The sequence below is a fragment of the Acartia tonsa genome, chromosome 1 (assembly GCF_053477335.1).
Source record: "Acartia tonsa isolate MP-2025a chromosome 1, ASM5347733v1, whole genome shotgun sequence".
NCBI classification, from domain to species: domain Eukaryota; kingdom Metazoa; phylum Arthropoda; class Copepoda; order Calanoida; family Acartiidae; genus Acartia; species Acartia tonsa.
In genome coordinates this window covers 22,749,896-22,769,340 of record NC_137260.1, presented here as the reverse complement: position 1 = coordinate 22,769,340, position 19,445 = coordinate 22,749,896, and the positions used below count along the sequence as shown (strand labels likewise).

Here is a 19,445-nt window from a genome sequence, read left to right as displayed (position 1 = left end):
TACGTTGTTTTAAGTCTTACATTGAAATATTTCTTATACATATTAAATTGGATGAAAAACAATTAAACTTAATTTTCCTCCATTTTTTCAACAGCTTATATCTCTATATGCAATGTATAGAGAAAAAACAGATAAATGATAATTATGAGTGCTTATTTCAAATTTGATATTTAGAGATAAAAGTGTTATCCTATAAGTTTTTTTTTGTCTTTTAATTAAGATTTTGATAAATCCTGAACCGATTGATTTCTCCATTTTAGGAAAGCTTCACAAATGACCAGGGGAGGTTTTTGCTATTTTATTTATAGATTTAAGTTTTCATATGATTTTATGCTTTTTGTCTGCTTTTTTCTGCACTTAACTTATAGATCCTCTAGACAGACAGAAAGGGGAATAAAAGTTAAAAGCAAACTAGCTTAAAACAAGAAATTTTATTAACGTGGACATTTTATTTTCAGGCGTTTAACCATTCTAAGTAATTTTTTATCTTAAGATAACTTTGAGCTGATACAATAATATCTTTTGTATTTAAAAAAAAAGATTGTTTGGGTTGTAACGAAATTTTTATCCTGTTTTAAAAATTAAATGAAAGTAATCTTATTGATGAATGTTGCAAATGATTTCTTGTATTTAAATCAAGCTACCATCGCCTTGTGTTGTGTTTAATTACTAGAATGGTAACTTATTTTTAATCAATCAATTGAGAGATCTTAAATAGCACAGTTAACTTAGAAATAATAATAGCGAATTTTTAGTACGAGAGGATGCACCTTTAAGTTTAGGGGCACTGTTTCGGTGGGGGGACGGGATATTTATTCGACCTTACAAGGACCTGATTTAAAAAAAACAGCCTAAAATCATCCTGTTCCCTATGTTAAGTTTCCCTAAAATGTAAAACTAAATAGATTCATTGGAAAGCAAGATAAATACCTCACGATTTTATATGATAGGATTGTGTCTTTTTAAATTATTCTTTCCTTCTGTCCTTCTGCTTTAATGGTGCTCTCTTTTTAGTTCTATTCCTCTCTATCTCCCGTATAAATACACTAGTTTTTTCAAATTAGAAGATGAAATATGATTTCTCCATTTCTGTTCCATTCTCTTCTTGGGCGTAATCGTCCCTGTTTTACCAACGAATACATTCAACAACCCTTACCAAGATATCCTTTATTTATCTGTGAAACATTAGATATGTTTCGTCTTGAAAGATTTCTAATATTATTAATTTCTTCTAGATAATTTTTGATTACAAAATAAAACTGACGCAATTTATATTTTTTTAAACTATAAGATAACACAATTTTTTACAAGCTTCCGGAATGGTTTTAAGCTATTTTTAAGTCTTGAGATAGTTTTAGGCTATATTCCAGCCCCCCTCCCTACTCCTTCGAATACAGAGCACTTACATATTAGGGGCGCCTCCGTTAGCTATATATCAAAGTCTTTACTGCTCAACTTATTACCTTTTTTTTTAGCTGATGGAAAGCCAACGTACACGGTGACTCAAAAACCACCCCAACTAATGTACACTGCGTCTGTTAAATTCATCAAGCTTGGTGATGGCTACCAACTACCCGTTGTTGGAACTAGGTAAGATTTTTTCCTTTTATTTAACGAAGTTATTCTATAGTTTACCTATTTGTCCAATGTCCATACGTCCATAACAAAGAGTTGCCCATAATTATGATTCATCAATTTGAACTGAACGGGGGGTGAAAAGGGTTAGAATTAACTCCCCCACCACCCCCCCCCCCCTTAAGGATATTAATCAATGGGCGATTAATCAATGTTCGCCCTCAATAATAATGGATTATACAACCCCTTCTGTAAATAAGGATTATTGGTGGAAAAGTTTATACACTACTAGTATTTACCACCCAATCATCACTAAAATTATGTTTCAAAAATTAAATTAATCCTGATTAGTAAAGCAACACACATTTTTTCAGGGAGTATGATGATCTAGAGGCTAGAATATCTCGCAGCCTGTCACAGACAAATCTCAAAGATGTACCTGGTTTCCAAGGCGTCCAAGTTACCAGATTCTCCAGGTAAACATACATACAGCATGAGCCCTTCAAAAGTTATTTTAAGTGTTTAAAGCCCTTATTTCTAAAAATAGCATATGTATCATGTACATTGTACTAGTATTGTACATTGTACAATACATTGTACATTGTATTAAGAAATAATGAGAAGAACAGGAAACACTTATGGGTTTGACATTTATTACTTGTTTCTAACTGGACAAAGTAGGGTTTTTCGTGTTTGGCCAAAGTATTTCACATTTAAAAAAAAGAAGTAATTTTTTAGATTCAAACTTACAGCTACATAAATCAAACTACTATACTATGTTATTAAAGGATATGAGGTGCTTGCTTACATGTGAAGACCGGAGCACCGAAACCCCCCCCCCCCGCTTAGTTTTGACAAAAATCAAAAATAAGGGGGGGGGGTAGTTTTTAACCCCCTGCTTAGTTTTGACAAAAATCAAAAATAAGGGGGGGGTAGTTTTTAACCCCCCCCTTAATTTTGAAGAAAATCAAAAATAAGGGGGGGGGGGTTAAGTCTTTGCCTTGCTGAGCACTTTTCCTCCTTGCAGTTTTCCAGACATTAAAAAACTACCCCCCCCCCCCCTTATTTTTGATTTTTGTCAAAACTAAGCGGGGGGGGGGGGGGTTTCGGTGCTCCAGTCTACCACATGTAAGCAAGTACCGGATATGAAATATGGTTAAGTTTGTTTGGAATAGATACATTTACATTAAAGATTTTAATTCCCTTCCTCAAAAACAATTTCAAAATTCTTTATCCAGAAAAATATCTAATCATTGTGAATATTTTCAGCAAAAACCAGGGCGAGTTCGTAACTGATCTAGTTGTCGTGTTGGACAAGAACGAATTCGAGGCAGAGGAGGAGAAGCTAACCGTGGAGGATGCTCTCAAACAGACCGTGACTGGAGGCAGGGTCGGCAGCCTTGTTGTTGATCCGGAATCACTTACTATGGGTGAGATAAGTTACCTAAATCATTAAAATACTTTTTTTTCCAGACAGACATCTTTATACTTTTCCTTACTTTTCTATGAGTTTAAATTAAAAATCCAATATTATATTATTTCACTTTCCAAAAAACTCTAAGGGGGACAGTTATTGGGGCCGAAGGGAAAGGGAGTTATATTCTTTCACCCCATACCTGTTGCAACTCTGTTTTCTTAAGGGTTGTTAATGATTATACCCACACGAAAATAGACTAAAACATGACTATGAACAATCAAAGCCTCATAAATACGTTAGCAGGTATATAGAATTGAAAAAATATAATGTTCTGTTTTTAATGATTTAATAGTTTGATATTATCTTTCAGGTGAGGCACGAAGCACCGAAGAAGACCAGAGCGAGGCTCGCAGCGACAACAGTGAGCAGCTGAACATCAAGCTGTACATCGTGGTGGCCTGTATAGCTGCTCTGGTCCTGGTGGCCGTCATGCAGGCCAGCTGTACAATCTACAAGCTCACCAAGAGGCCCTCTCTGCATACGGTAGGGTTTGGACCATGTTTCTAATTATTATCAGGGATCTTAAGGGATAAGACATTGGACGATAAATTAAATTACACACCCCATAATATGAAAAAATACAAATATAGATAAGAAATTTTTGTTTGGGATTTTTGAATAATGATAGTTTAAACTAATAAATCAAGTACCCAAAGTTTTCATACAAACTAATAGGAAAAAGATTTAAAAACTTATGATATAGTTTAATTTACAGTCTAATGTCCCCTCCCTCCCTGCATTATTTTGTTTAGAAAATGTCCTATAAAATACTCCTCATTTTTATTGGTCAATAACATAAATAAACCTTCTTCCAGCTTATTATTCATGAACAAAACTGGATATTGAATACGTGTATATTATGAGAGATTTTCACATACCCTGATGAGATGTTTCTCCCAGCTGGCTCATATAACGATAATCCCCCCCCTCCCCCTCCAAATAACTACCCCATCCCTTTTAATGACCACGGAGGAACGTATTGAGCAATATCTGAGGACTATATTAAAAACCTAAAGGGGTAGTTTCACGAAATGCATTTGAACTTAATTTAGTGAACCGCATATTTTTTCCTAGTTAATGGGTTAAACATTTATATAGCATATATTTGAAATAAATTCAATTTTCTACCACGTAGTTTTTAAAATATCAAGACTTGAAAATTGTCTTTTTGTGATTTATGCAATTTAAAAAGACGATTTTCAGATCTTCATATTTTAAAAACTACGTGGTAGAAAATTGAAATTCTTTCAAATATATGCCATATAAATGTAGTTTAACCATTTAACCAGGATAAAATATGCGGTTCACTAACTTAAGTTCAAATGCATTTCGTGAAACTACCCCTTTACGACAAAAATTTGCCTGTCACAATATCCACGTATTCTTTATCCATTTGAACAAGCGAAATATTTACCTTCTCGTTTCATAAAGAATAAAAGACTTTCTCATTTTTAACTTGTCCGCAGTCATTTCTCTATGAAACTAGAAGGTGAAAATATGTAGAAAAATAAATATTGCTCGGTATCTGCAACAAAGCTGTGACAAAGCCACCCCCCCCCCCAAAAAAAAAAAAAAAGTTGAAATAATTCAAAATATGTTTATCCTTGATTTTATATCGGCTTGTTGATGGGTTACCTGGCAATGATTTACATCCTTTCTTTTCCTTCCTATCCAAACATAAAAATATTCCTTACACTCCTTCAATCCTATCTTCCCCTTATTCCAAGTGGTAAGGACAATGGCGGCTTAAGTCAGAACTTAGAATTTTCAAAATGGATTTATATGAAAGAAATTGGGAAATTATAAATCGTCCTTTGTCCTAAACTTAAATCTCACATATACATAATAACATAATTTTAAAAATCTCTAGCTTTTTTTATTACATCCAAATCCATGCTTCTTGCATTATGTTTTACTAGGGATGGCAATCCGTCAAATTTTTGGACGGATTCGGTTTCGGATTCTTAAAAGAATCCGTCTAAAAAATTCTCCGCGGATTCGGATTCTTATTTTTGGGGGATTCCGGATTCTAGCAATATTTTAATGGCCTTTTTTTAAAAACTAAAAAATTTAAGTGCTACATATGTCCTTAAAATTAATGTTCTTGGTGTTCTCTATAATTCACTTCCGAGAATCGAACCAGATTTTAAAAGGTATTATATGTATATTATGATCATAAGCTTTGCCTTCAAAAAGGGGGAGTTAAAAGAAAAAACTCAAGACGCTAATTTTAGCCTACCAATTAAGAATCCGAATCCGCTATTAAAAAAACGGATTCCGGATTTGGATTCCAAAATTGGCCAAAAATTGGGCGGATTCCGGATTCGGATTGCTAACCCTATGTTTTACAATTAAAAATTACCCTATTTAATATAACAATAAGAAAAATAAAATAGAAAAAGCTCTTATCATTTCCTTTCCTAAATTTCCTATGCATGTTCCTATAATTCTGTTTCCTTTATTCTTATTCTTTTCAATTTATAATTCCTAGCTTTTCCTATGTTCTATAAAATATATTTAGGAATTAGGTTTGAATATATATTTATTGTAAACCCATAGTAGATTTTTAATAGCTTAGTCTTTTTTTTTGAAAAATAGTCTTTGTACAAATAATGCAAAATATTTTATCTTTATTTGTAGGAGAAACTGTTGGCGCAATCTCAATGGCGTGATTACTCTAACCAGCCACCCCCCTACCATTCATACTCACATGACGGTTTCGAACACGATGACCCCAAGAACGGCTGGAACATGCCTTCGGCTTCGGGCGCCATAGTCGGCAACGGTCGCAGCACCATCGACCGGTCCTCAAACGGCGGAAATAACCATCACAGCAGCCACATCCGACCATCCGCCAGCGCGGGCCTACATGCCAGTACTCACAGCTTGCCGCGTGGCGCAGCCGGTGGCCATCATTACGGCGGCTACTCGCCGTACGGCAGCGGACACGGCGGCCTGTCCCACCAGCACCATCCCATGGGCGGATATTCTTCATATGACCGTCGCAACGGCGGGTTTTCATCGCGCAGCTCTGATTATCCGCCGCCGGACCACTATTTCATGCCCAGCCAGCGCAAATATTCTGGAGAGGAGTTGAGAGTGTATGTAGATTATAATAAGTGATTGATGGATTGCAGCCTGACTTCATAGTACTTCCCTCTTTATCGTGAATGATACAAACACTATTCCCATATATGTATTATACTTCACCCTTTTTTATCTGGAGTGAACTCTCCCTGCCACCCTCCTAGTTTATAGTTGATACTACTGCTGTGCGTGTGCCTGCAATATCTCTGCATCTAACACTATCTTCACACAACCAGGTTGTGGTATTTTACCTATATATATAATACAGGTTACCTAGTTATAGGGATTTGGAACAGGAACAAAAGCTATTATACCTCCAATTCTTGTATAGATAACAAAGAAAGTTACATTAGAGCCTTATTTGACTTAAAAATGGCTATTTTCATTTGAGGTAAAATATATTTTGTTCAAATACTTTATTCCTATCCTTGAGTTAACCTTACTATTTTATATTTGCCTTGTACTTCTTTACTTTTCCTACTAACCAAATAATTTAGTTAGATTTACAAGTGGACTTTTAAACACAGTGTAATTATTTAGTCTTAAAATAATCTTATCACCTATATCATGCCTAAACAGAAATTAATTTTTAATTACACTTTGCAATGAAAAGTCTACTTTTAATAGAACATTTTAAGGGATATTATAGGTTTGTATATATTATTAGTTCAGAATAATACATAGTTTTTCTTTAGCAACTTTTTTTTATCAGTTCATGTCAAAATATCAGATTTTTATTTCTTAGAAATGTAATTTTTATGCCTTTTTAAAAAAAAGACCTATAGTTTTATATTTCCCATTATTTAAAAATGATTATTGTTTTGATTTTCTCGTCATTTGTATGTCCCCAAGGATTTCCAAAAGACAGGTATCAAAGTGTCCTAAAATTGCGGGACTACCAGTACTCAATATATCATATCATAACCTAACCTAACCTGACCTAAAGTAAAGAACAAATAAAAAAAAATATTGGGGTTGGGTTTCCGTTCTTAACAAGGTACTTTGAGGGAAAGAATGTTATCAAGTAGATTTAGAATAGTACATTATGTTACTATTAACAAAAATTAGTTATAGTTTTACTTACATGCATGTCAATTTGGTAATAAGAGTTTAGATCTTAGTTGTTATTTTGTCTTGTATAATAATCTTACTAAAAAAACTTTTTAAAAAAACATCTATCTTTGTAAATAAGTTGTAGTAAAATTAATTAACTAATCAATACTGAATTTTAACGAAAAATTTTATTTTTCCATATGCATTAATTCCTTTCACTTTCATCAGACGAGCCTTTTTTCTATTTTTATAAATTTGAAGTAAATTTTTAATAACGGGGATATGTTCGTTAGGCCGTCCTCATGTATTCACTTTTCTTGGGTATATGAAGTTATAGTCATTATCTATAGAATAAATCCAGCAATCATTACTGTTTTTTCTAGTAATTGGACTATTGTACAAAGTTAGTTTTAGAGTAGGGTCTAATTTACAATATTACTAGCATTTATATAGAATAGTATTAACATACAGTAAATTATAGAGTAGCTGTATTCATATATAAAACTACTAACACTTGTATTAACATTAGAAGAAAAAAATTGTTTTACTAAAAGCATAAGTTTTAGATTTCATGCATTTTATACAAAAGCATTTACAATTTTTTGTAGATTTTTTTATGTATGAAAATTGAACACATAGTTTTCAGAAAATTGGGACAAAGTTTTCATAAAATGATATTAAAATAGGACAGAAATGGTAGATAATTATGATACTTACGAAAATGTATACTAATAATCCCTCCCCCCCCCCCCCCCCCACTTCACCTCCAATAGTAATAGTAATTTTTTAAAAGCTTTGTCCCTCCTACTTCATTTATATTTCTAAAATTTTTTCACGTAGTTTGCAAATAATAATTATTTTTTATATTTTTAGGATGAAATAATGGTGCACAGACGTTTTGTTCGAGCATTGTGAATTTAACAAAACATTTAATAGAATTCGTGAAATTTTTAAATAACTACGGTAATTAAAATTATCAATATCCACCTATCTACACATATAAAAATTATTCAAAAACAATTTTACAATAATAAGCAAAGCAGTGTACCTTTTTTAAGTACAATATAAAAAGAAACTATATACATATATTTCTTAAAAATAGTTAGAATTTAAAGTGATTATATTACCGTTAGCTGTACAAATGTACGACACACAAATGCGCGGCTGCATCAAGAAAGACTGTTTTAAAGTGACCATTTTCTAGGGGTGGGATAGGAATACTGAAGAATGTTTGGTAATACAGACCAGCTAAAAAGATTTAAGTAAGAATTCAAGTTTATGTTATTAAATTATGATAATCTTTACAGAAATCTTGAGCTGCTTTGTTTTACTAATTATTTTTGTAATTCCTACTCTTGGCCCTGCAGTTTTATGTAAAAAAAAGTTTATTCAGGCATTTAAATAAATGATTTTTCTCGAAATCATTTAAATCCTGTGGATAGGAACCGGTTCTCATCCATACGAAAAAACTATGTCTAGCATCGTATTATATCCAGCTTTCTACGAATATAAAAATGTACAATCATAAGATTAAAACCAGTTTTTATAGCTGGTGCCTTCGGTTTAAAAAAACTGGTTTTAATCTCATAATTATACATTCTATATCCGCGGAAAGCAGTTTATAATACGATGCGAGAAATAACTATTAAAATATTAGGTTTATAATTTAAATTATTATAATAAAGTTTTATGTCTGATTTGATATTCTAAAATTTATATTAAGCCTAAATAAACTTTTTTATATTAATTTTAACAAAACGAGGCATAAAGTAATTAAAAAATTGTTAACTTAGAAATTATTTTATATTTTATTTAGTTTAGATTCAAATTTACAAAATAAGGATTTTTAAAACTTTTATATATTTTTACAGTAAAAATATGAAATAGATACATTTTTCTATACTTAAAAAAAAATATCTTAAATGTACATTAAAATGTAAATAAAATGAAAAAATATGTAAATACAAATATATGACACTATTATGTTAAACAATAATTGTGATTTTTTGTGTATATAAAAAAATTGTTGTAATTTTTCAATTATTTTATCTAATTTTGTGCTTGACGTCATCCTTTTATACAAAATAAAGAAATTTAAACGTTTTAATTATAATTTTTTTTCAACTTATTACCTAAAAGATTATTTTTTCTGCTTTGGTTACGCCTCTAGAGGCATCTAGTTAATAAGATTTTATGTTATCATCTTTTTGTTTCCATTTGCACATCTCCTTCAGAAAATTTGCGAAGATTATTGGACTCCAGTACATTTTAAAAAGCATAATACTAGGTTATTTAAAAATTCAGCATTACACCGTTTAAAATGGAAAGAGCTCTCCTGGTTGGGTCTGTTCTTGGTTTGATTTTATTTTATTTTCACTATACTTTGTAACATTCGAATAGATTTGGTTATTGAATTTATTAATGCTTAGGTCTGTTCTTGGTTTGATTAGTTTTATTATTTACCATATTTTTTAGAGCATTGCATTCAAATTTATTTTCAGATTCAGATGGCGTTATTTTAGTTAATTTTCCACGAATATTAAATTAAAACATTTAAATTATATTCGGGGCCGGTTAACAGAACTGGGTTTAAACTTACAATTTTTAATTTATTTAAAAGCTGTCTATAATACGATGCGATAAGAAGCAATTACAGTAGGGCTTCGAAACCGATTGATATCCACTGGTTTAGAATCGGTTCTCAGCCATGCTGAAAAATCCTGTATCGTATTACAGTCAATGTTCTGCGAATAGTAAAATAAAATGTTAAAATGCCCTGCGGGGCCGTAGGCCAAGGCTTATAATTTTTAGTTTTATTACCAGCGGCAACATGTCTATAATACGATTCAATAACTATCTTGTAAGAGCAGACAAGAGGAAATAAAAGACAAATATGCCCGAACGCGTTTAAAGTCAGATAAATGATACATACAGGTTATATGATAGTAAGACTAATCATCAAACAGTTTGGAAAATGATAGACAGATTGTTTTTAAAATTTAGTAAAAGTTTTGATTAGATTACTTAAAATATTCGTATATAGCACATGAAATTATAAGCAATTCTATAAATCAGTTAAGAAATAAAAAAAAATCTACAAATAGAGCCTAGTTTAATAATAGCCACGCTCTAAAAAAAATATTAAACAGATGAATATTAGACCGCTGAGTCAAAACTGTAATTATTTTGAAATATGAAGTTCCTTTTCAGTTGGAGGTTTGATAGCTAACTGATAGCAATTTAAACCTGAGTTTTACTTTATACATTTCATATCTAGGGAGCCCTAACTAAATATCTTTGTTGTCGAAATTCTTATATTTCGCATATGGAACATAAAAATAACGTATCTTCTCGTATTCATTCGAATCCGGTGGATAGGAACCGGTTCTCATCCATACGAAAAAAACTATGTCTAGCATCGTATTATATCTAACTTTCTACGAATATAAAAATGTACAATTATAAGATTAAAACCAGTTTTTTAGCCCCGAGATGCCGAAGGCACGGAAAGCCGTTTATAATACGATGCGAGAAATAACTATTATATTATTTTAGGTTAATTAAGGGCTGGAATTAGCCATTTTAAAGCCCCAACAGGCGCACTAGGGTTTTCTGTCTAAAGCTTAAGATTTTAATAACTCCTCAACTGATTGAGTTCTCCTTTATAGGGAAGCTTCTGATACATCACAGGATGGTTTTAAGCTATTTTAATTTTAGGTTATTTCTTGGGTTGGTTTTAGGCTATTTTTATGTCCTCTATCTACCTTTTTTGAATACAGAGCCCCCTAAATGCTAGGGGCGCATCCGCAAGTCCTTTTATAAAGTAGTAAGGGCTTTGTGTCCCTGGCTTAAGATTTAATTAAGTTCTCCTTTTTAGGGAAGCTTTACACAGGCCACAGGATAGTTTTAGTGACAATTTTATATTAAATTCTTGGGATGACTACTTTTTCTTTCCTTTCCTTCCCCTTAGAAAACAATGCCTTTGATGTCAGGAGAGAAGCCGCTAGTTACCTAAAAACTAGAATATTTTTCTTGTATATAATGATTTACTACTTTTTACTTTCTCCAAAGATAAATCTCTCTAGAAACACCTATCATATCTCTTTAATAGAAAAGTTCTAGATATAATAACAATCCCTTTATTCAATACTTGCGACTTCGCTCCTAGAGGCCTCAAGAGGCACATGGGGTGGTTTACCCTTCCCAAAATGGTTATGAACCTTTTCAGGACCTATGAGAAGCTGAATTACAAAGAAGAACCATATCGATTTAGCGGTTAAAGAGATCCTTCGATACAGACACAGATATTGTTACTTTTATACAGATTTTCTATTAACTTAGGGCTTCCTAAAGTTTAAAGAACGCGTGTAACTCTTTTGTTGGCTCTCAGAGAATTTAACAAGAATGATTTAATCCAACAATAGTGTAAATTATTAAAATAGCTTTATAAAGGAGGCTTTTATGTATTTTCTCGTAGTAAAAGGTTTAATATTTAAGAATGATAGAATCGCCCCATCTATTCTGAACATACTATGATAATAAAGGATGATAAAACAACAGGAAATAATCCAGAAAGCAAAGCAACTCAATATCCTATTGGATGAAGTAGGAAGGTTTTTTGTCTAAAGCCTAAGATCTCAATAACTACTGAACCGAATTGATTCCAGCTTGTAGTTTTAGGCTATTTTATTTACAGATTTAAGTCTTGGGATGGTTTCAAGCCCCTTCGTATACACAGCCCCTAGATGCTAGGGTCGTAGCTTCTAGTTGGACATTAAATATTAAAAGCTATATAATATATATTCATAATTGTTAATGTTCTTTTGTTTAGTGGTAATAGTGGGATATTCCTGATATTGGGATAAAAATGGAGTTGCTATGCTCCCTAAGTTCAAACCCCAGTACAAAATAAGTGTTTATATAGATATTACATGGATGACAAAATCCATAAGAGGTTCCTTTAATACTTATAAAAAAAGAGCATGAACTAAAGTCAACTTTTGAAAACTAAGTGAATCATATTCAACTAAGAATCATTTTTCAGCATGGCTACGAAACCGATAAATATTCTTTGGATTAGAACCAGTTCTCAGCCATCCTGAAAACAATTTTCCATGACTGATTTTTCATTTTCATATCCGAGGAAAACTTTCTATAATACGATGCGATGAATTACAGATTCTAAATTGAACACTGCTAAACTTGTTTCCTGCAAAAATGCAAATGTAACTTACATACAAGTCTTACTTAATTTTGAAAAGGCTTCGCTTTTTATTATTCGAAGCTAAGGCTCGGCAGCTAATTTTTAATTTATCCGAATAACTAAAGCTGAGACAAATAAAGCTACTTTGCTAAGCCGTGGCCCCATTTAATCTTGCGGCTGAAGGCAGCTTTTGTGTAAAAGTGGCTATTTTCAAATTTGGTAGCTGCGGGCTTCCTTAATGTCGCACCAGTTTAGTACGGTCGAAAAAAATAAATTCCCTGTGGGTGCCGAGCCCTGTTAAAGCTTTCCCTCTATCAGTGCGTATTGAAAGCTAATCCAACGTATATCTGATAAAAATGCCTCAAATTTTAACACAATATCAAGAGAGTATTTTCTTTACATTAATTTTAATCATTTTATATTTATTATACAGATTTAAAGGAGAAGTGCTCCTTTATGATTCACAATTTTATATTCTTTTCACATAGTATAATTATTTTACACGTAAAGCAAAGGGATAAAAGTATTTTTCATGTTATAAGACGGTTAAAAAATTCTTCAAAATCCTTATAATAAAGTAACAGGATGTTTGTTTATCTATCTGTCTGCACCGAAGTATCTGGCTAACTGCTGAAAATGTCCTGGGAAGGTTTATAACTATTTTTGGGGATAGTACCTCCATCCTTCCAAGAGAAGTCGCCTCTAGAAAAAAATACCCCCTCCCAAAGGAATGTTTAATTTCTTTATAACTAGAATTATAAATTTTGGGGCCTCTAGGGGCGTATCCACTAGTTTAATATAAAGTATAAAAATCACAGTATTAATGTCTATTATGTTGGTCCGGGCCTGTGGCATCAGCTGGAATTTATCCCATGATTTTTTATTTTCCTATTCGCGGAACATGCATTGGATACGATACAATAAACATGAATTCAACTACCAATGAGTTAATTTTTAATCATGAATTGCTGCGCTTCATATGGATGTAATCATTCTAGTTTAAATATACACAGTTTGTGTAGTATTGTTTTTTTATAAACAAAAAAAATATTATAAAAAGTTCAACCCTATGAAAACAGATACTTTTATGTATTGATACATTTTTTTCATAAAATATCAAATTCATGCTTAAAATATTTTTGAAAAGTTATTCATTTCTACTTACTAAACATAAGATAGCATCATAATAATTTGCATTAAGTTTTTAAAGATTTTCAAAAAGATAGTTGGCGGCTTGTAAGGGTATCTTAGACAGGGTGTTGCTGCAGCTGAAAGTGACTGACCCGCGGCCGTGGACCAACACGTAGCGCATCCGCTCGTCGTCGAGGAGGTGATAGGTTTGAATCTCGGCCTGACAGCGCGTGATAACTAACGATGTTAAAAATGGTTCCTACTGCCGCTTTGTCAGTTGCGCGACACAAATAGTTAGAGTCAGGGGAATGCATTGGCTCATTGTTTCGGAACGCATTGCCTAGCCGTTCTCGAAATCTTATCTCGAAGCCCTCCGAATGACCAACATAGTGAAGTTTACGAATGTGTATTTATTACCATGAAAACAGTAAGTCTAAAACAAAAATATAAGAATTAATTACATAAAATTAATTGTTATTATTTTGTAACATCGAGGTTGCGTGATTTTAATTTAATAAAAAATATGAATTTTCTAAAAAACTTTAAATTGGCACGAATCATATTAAATCGCATCAGAAATTGATAATTTTGGAATAAAATAATCAATAACATAAAAGTAAATATTCGTATATCAAAACTTAGCAGTTAAATGGTCTATTTGCTGAAAAATTAATGATTTAAATTTCTTCATAAAATTGTACCATTCTACGCTTATTTTCAAGAATTAAAAGATAAATTCTTACCACATATGATGTCAAACTAAGCAGGAAGGCTTATTTGAGATCTTCCACACATCAGAGCGCATGTATATTCAAGCAATACATAATTTTCATTCACGTAGCTCCTCACGTGGGACTTATCAAAGGAAAAGTGCGCGTCTCTTTTGTTCGTTTACAAGCCACGCGCCGCGCGGAGATAGTTAGGAATGCCGCGTAACACACTCATTCTCTAGGGAATTCTGGTGTAAGGAAACAGGGATTAATGGGTTCGAACTTGCCAGGGAATACAAGAAATACATACCGAAACACACCCGTCTATTCACTGGGAATCGAACACAATACCTCATCTTTGCAATATGCGTGCAGACAGTGTCCACGAAATCACAATCTCACAATGCATAAACCACAAGAGTTTAAAATGTCATGGCCATAAGGCCTAAAATTGGTTATGGTAACTTACGAATACCACAATAACTCAAACCGCCTCAGCTACCACATAAGGATAGGAATAAGGAATGGGAAAAGCATTCAACATTCATGAAATGCACATTTACCACTCACACATCTCATTATATCATGGCCTCATAATCTCAATAAAATTAGAATTACAGACCATGTAATTGCGAATACATGAATTAATATCGTTAGTACCTAAACTTCAATTAGGTACCTACATAGTAAAATAGGTAATGATTTTTATACTAAAAATCGCATCGATAATTAAATAATCAACTCAAACTTTTTTCATCAAAAGAAAGAAAGATTAAATAATGACATTTCTTCTACTAAATCTTTTTGCTAGAAAAGAAAAGTAAATTTGCATAAAAAAAACTTCTCAATAATTAGAATTTTTCTCCGATAGAAAAATAACTTGCTTACATCTAAACATTTTTCAGATAAGATAAGTAAGATCCTTAAATCTAAACATGTTTTAATAAAATAGATACTTAAATCTAAATAAAATATGACTGTAAAAAATCATCAAACTTGGGAAAATTAAAATTTCATAATTTTAAATCTTCGTGAATCAAAATTGCGTAAAATTAAAATTGCAATTGAAAAATGCAAATTAAATTTACCAAAATAAAACAAAGCTCAATATAAGAAAAGAACTTCTCTAAAATGCTGAATTTGCAATTTCTCTCTGTTTTAAGAAGAAAGCAACTTATACATATTCAAACAGTCATAATTAAGGCAATTTGGGGCCTCAGTCAGAATGAATCCCTAAAGATACAAACTAACAAATCCATCAAATATTAATAAATGCCATGTTGCAGCTATCCTGTCGGACGTTATGACTTTCCATCACAACTTTTGATACTGCATAATTTCTAACAGGATTTCTGGCGCAGGGCTGCATCAACTGAAACAAACATAATTAGTGATGTTTAATTCAAATCAAAAAATAAAAAGAATCATGAAATAATTCAAAGAAACTTTTAAAATCATCAATCAAAGCAATCAAATAAAATATTTTATGCTTTAGTTTTGCCGTTTTGCGTCATGCCTGGCCGAGGAAACAGAGCTTAGGTACGGCGTAAAGCGGTCTTATTAAGCTTAATTCTACGATACTCAAAGAATCTACTTAATTCAAGGCGAAAAAAAATCTGCATTTTTTCTTTAGGTACATCAGTTCAAAGGTAAATAGTAATAATTTTAATATGCATGTAATATTAAATTATTTATGTGATTGTAATAAATCATAAAGAAATATTTAAATGATGTAAAATCTCATTTTGTTAATTTCTTATCATATCAAATTTCAATCCAACAAGGATAAAAATGTTTATATCTGTATAGGTACCTAGGAAATTTTCCGCGAAAAAAATCCCAGGTCTCGGAAAGACTTAAATCATTGAAAGAACTTGCGTAAACGTATAAAAAACTTAAGTTTGCATTTCAAATGAAAAATCTTGCATCGATTTGAAAGTTTAAACGAAATTGTATCAAAATTTGCGTTATTTATAAATCTTAAGAAATGGGTAATTTCTTTTTAAAAAAAATACTGCTTCAATTTTAATATATGCGATAAAAATGAAGGTAGAGTTAATTTAAAATATGCATAGTTTATCTTAAATTAATTCGGTGATATTCATATAAAATAATAATCAATATTTTAATAATATCATACATCGTGTTCATTATTATAAATGCTTAAACATGAACGAAAAATATGTGTACCTAGGAAATTTTCCTCAAGGTTTAAAATTGTCCGAAATCGCTAGGTACGTATATTACTACGAATCTCTGCTCTCGGAATGAAAAAAAATCTTTACACATGGATTAATAGGAATCCCAGCTCCCGGAGTGAAAGAAAAACTTTTGTACATGAATTGTTAAAAATCTCTGCCTCCGGAATGAAAGAAAATCTTTGATTTGCTTACAAATTTAAACAAATATCTTGATTTTTTGCGATAATCTTTTAAAATAATAATGAGGAATATTTTAAACATTATCATAATAATATTACATGTTGTGTTCTTTACTTTAATGCATTATTTCATATGAGAATCTGAGAAATAACATTTTTTTTTTTAAGTAAACGTGAACCATAAAAAAATACATTTTTCGAGGTATTTTAATTCTGCAAAAATCATTTGGTAGTTAATACGCACAAACTTTTGCTTTTCAAAATCATACTTAAAGAAACAAAATCTTTTAAAATCTGCTTTAAAAGTCTAAACAGTTTTGTAGAATTTTTGTGCTTAGGTATGAACAATAAAATTAGTTGAATAATGAATACTTATTCTTTACAGAACCGATTTAGGTTCCTTTCACAAGCTCAACATATAACTTGTAATATTTTTTCTTTAAAGATCATTTTCATACATAAATAGTTTATGTTGTAGATTAGATTTGTGTGGTTTGAAAATTTTCAATGACTTTCTGGCGGCGACACCCGCCATATTTCCACCCGGCATATTGCAGGCCTCTTATCCTGTGTCGGGCGGCAAGGTTGGCAGCAGCCAAGTGTGGCTGTCATAAAACTTAGAATCATCTACCGGCTTTTGTCCGGCCGGAACCGAAACTCCCGTCGGCTCTTGTCCGGCTGGAACCGAATCATTCAACGGCTCAACACCCGCCGTAACAGTGTTATCAACGGCTACAGTATCGTTACCAATATCATCAGGATTAACTGTAGCACAACTAACATCATTATCAGTAATAGCCACGGCAACACCCGCCGTAGCCATGTTGTCAACGGCTGCAGCACTAGCAGAACCAAAAGGTTCATCAGCAGCGTTACAAGCAGAACCAACAGGTTCAATAATAGCATCACAAGCAGCACCAACAGTCGGCTGCGGCTGAACATCTGAGCTTTCTGGTTTTAAAAACCCTATAGCTTCACTTTCCAACTCGAAATCTGAGCAGACAACATACCTACTCTTTGCTAATCCATTAGCACTAACAGCAAAATATCCAGATCCAAACAGGCTGGAATAAAGCATGGTTTCTCCTACTGAGCGTTCAGAGTAGGGAAACATCGACGGGCAGAGGTGCCCAATGAGCAAATCCACCTGCCCATTAACCAAAGTAAAATCTTCAGGTTTCATATCAAACAAAACAGCTGCCTCCACAGGATTCATGGAGCAGATCGCCTCTTTTGGACCAATGAGAGGCACTACCACAGGTTCTAACATGTGATAATTCTTGTGTCGATCAACTAAACATAGCTTGACCGTCGGGAGACATTTAACTTCACCGTCAGCTAGAGAAATTCTTGCTGAACGTCCAGTAAAAGGTAACTGAAGTTTATTAACAAGTGACTGGGTTACCATTGAGGTAGTTAAACCAGTATCCCACATGGCGGTCACTGGGACCTTCTGGCGATTAATATTAACGACGTCTAATTGTTGTAACATTAACATTAAGTTCGCCTCAGGGGAAGTATGTGCTTCATAGACGGCGGCAGCCATATCAACACTCTCATGGAGAAGGTTGTTATGGGTCATACCACAATTATCCACTTTGCATCCGCCTATTACATCTGCCTTCGGGCAATCCACAGATTTATGCCCTTTCTGCAAACAAAGCCAACAGCATCCAGCACTCTCCACAACACTCTTCCTGTCTGGCACTGACAGGTCATGAAATTTTGGGCACTTGTAAAGTAAGTGCATATCATTACAGCCATTAACAACACATGACTGCTTCATCTTAGATTTACCAGGTTTACCTACGGCGGCAGCTGCTGTCGCAGGATTACCCTTCTTCTTAGAGGGGGTGTCCATATCAGTTGAACACCTCATTAAAATAGCGCCCCTCTGTTCCTCCATAATCTGCATCAACTTTGGCAAATTTGGGACATCCATTGAGCCCAATGCCAAATTGAGCTTATCTTGAAAATCTCGGGGCAACTTCTTGGATAACATCTCCAGAAGTATCACGGTCAACCACTGGCTTGTGGTAACCTCATCTTCTTCATCATCTTTAGTCAGCTGCTCCAGCTGGCTAACTGCACCACCAAACTCTGCTAACACAGTCACAATCTGGTTGGAGTCCGACGGTTTAGACTTCTTCTCCCATTGGTTGAAAAGGCAGAGCATTTGACGTGTCTTCGACTTGAAACGCGAGTCAAGGTAAGCCCACTGAGATTCATGCGATTGAATCTGAGTTAATTGGAGTCTCAGCTCTTTATTTTTACAGACCTTCTCACTGCTCAACAATAACTGCAAATACGACGGGTCCTGTCCTACAGTAAGTTTTTTAAAATTGTCTTTAAAACTTACGTAAGATGCTTCCTGGCCGTCGAAGCTGGGAAGAAGACGTTTGTCAACACGATTCATATATCCTGGCGTGAACATAGAACCGGTGACGAACTGTGGTGTGCCAAACGGTGACACAAATGGCGATGCTGTCGAGGCACCCGCCGTCGTCGTGGGTGGCTTCATAGGTTCAAGCTTAACCTCAGCCAATTGTTTCATCAATACAGACAAAGTGTTTATAATTGAATCAGGCAAGGGAAAATATGGCCCTTTAATAACTTTCACGATCTTCAAGCATCGATCATATAGTTCAGCCTGATGGTTAGGCAAATTATCACCAACTACATCAACAACACTTTGAATGTCACTAAGCTCTTCTATAGCATCAAGAGCATCTTTCAAGGCACTATAGTCTTTTTGCACAGTAACTATATCAGAATAAATGTCACTAAACTCATCAAGCTCTTGGATTCTCAAACCAAGCTTGCTAAAAC

At 33.2% G+C, this 19,445-nt stretch overlaps 1 protein-coding gene across 1 annotated transcript in view; it reads left to right on the top strand.

The window, feature by feature from the left end:
• LOC145315102 (uncharacterized) overlaps nucleotides 1-9,299 on the top strand; it is a 134,598-nt gene extending 125,299 nt beyond the window's left edge. The window contains exons 18-23 of the mRNA XM_080155148.1: nucleotides 1,476-1,590; nucleotides 1,950-2,051; nucleotides 2,845-3,005; nucleotides 3,363-3,535; nucleotides 5,693-6,153; nucleotides 8,066-9,299. Coding sequence (XP_080011274.1) covers nucleotides 1,476-1,590; nucleotides 1,950-2,051; nucleotides 2,845-3,005; nucleotides 3,363-3,535; nucleotides 5,693-6,153; nucleotides 8,066-8,075 — 1,022 coding nt within the window. The 3' untranslated portion in view covers nucleotides 8,076-9,299. The remainder of the gene's footprint in view (nucleotides 1-1,475; nucleotides 1,591-1,949; nucleotides 2,052-2,844; nucleotides 3,006-3,362; nucleotides 3,536-5,692; nucleotides 6,154-8,065) is intronic.
• Nucleotides 9,300-19,445: the final 10,146 nt, after the last annotated feature.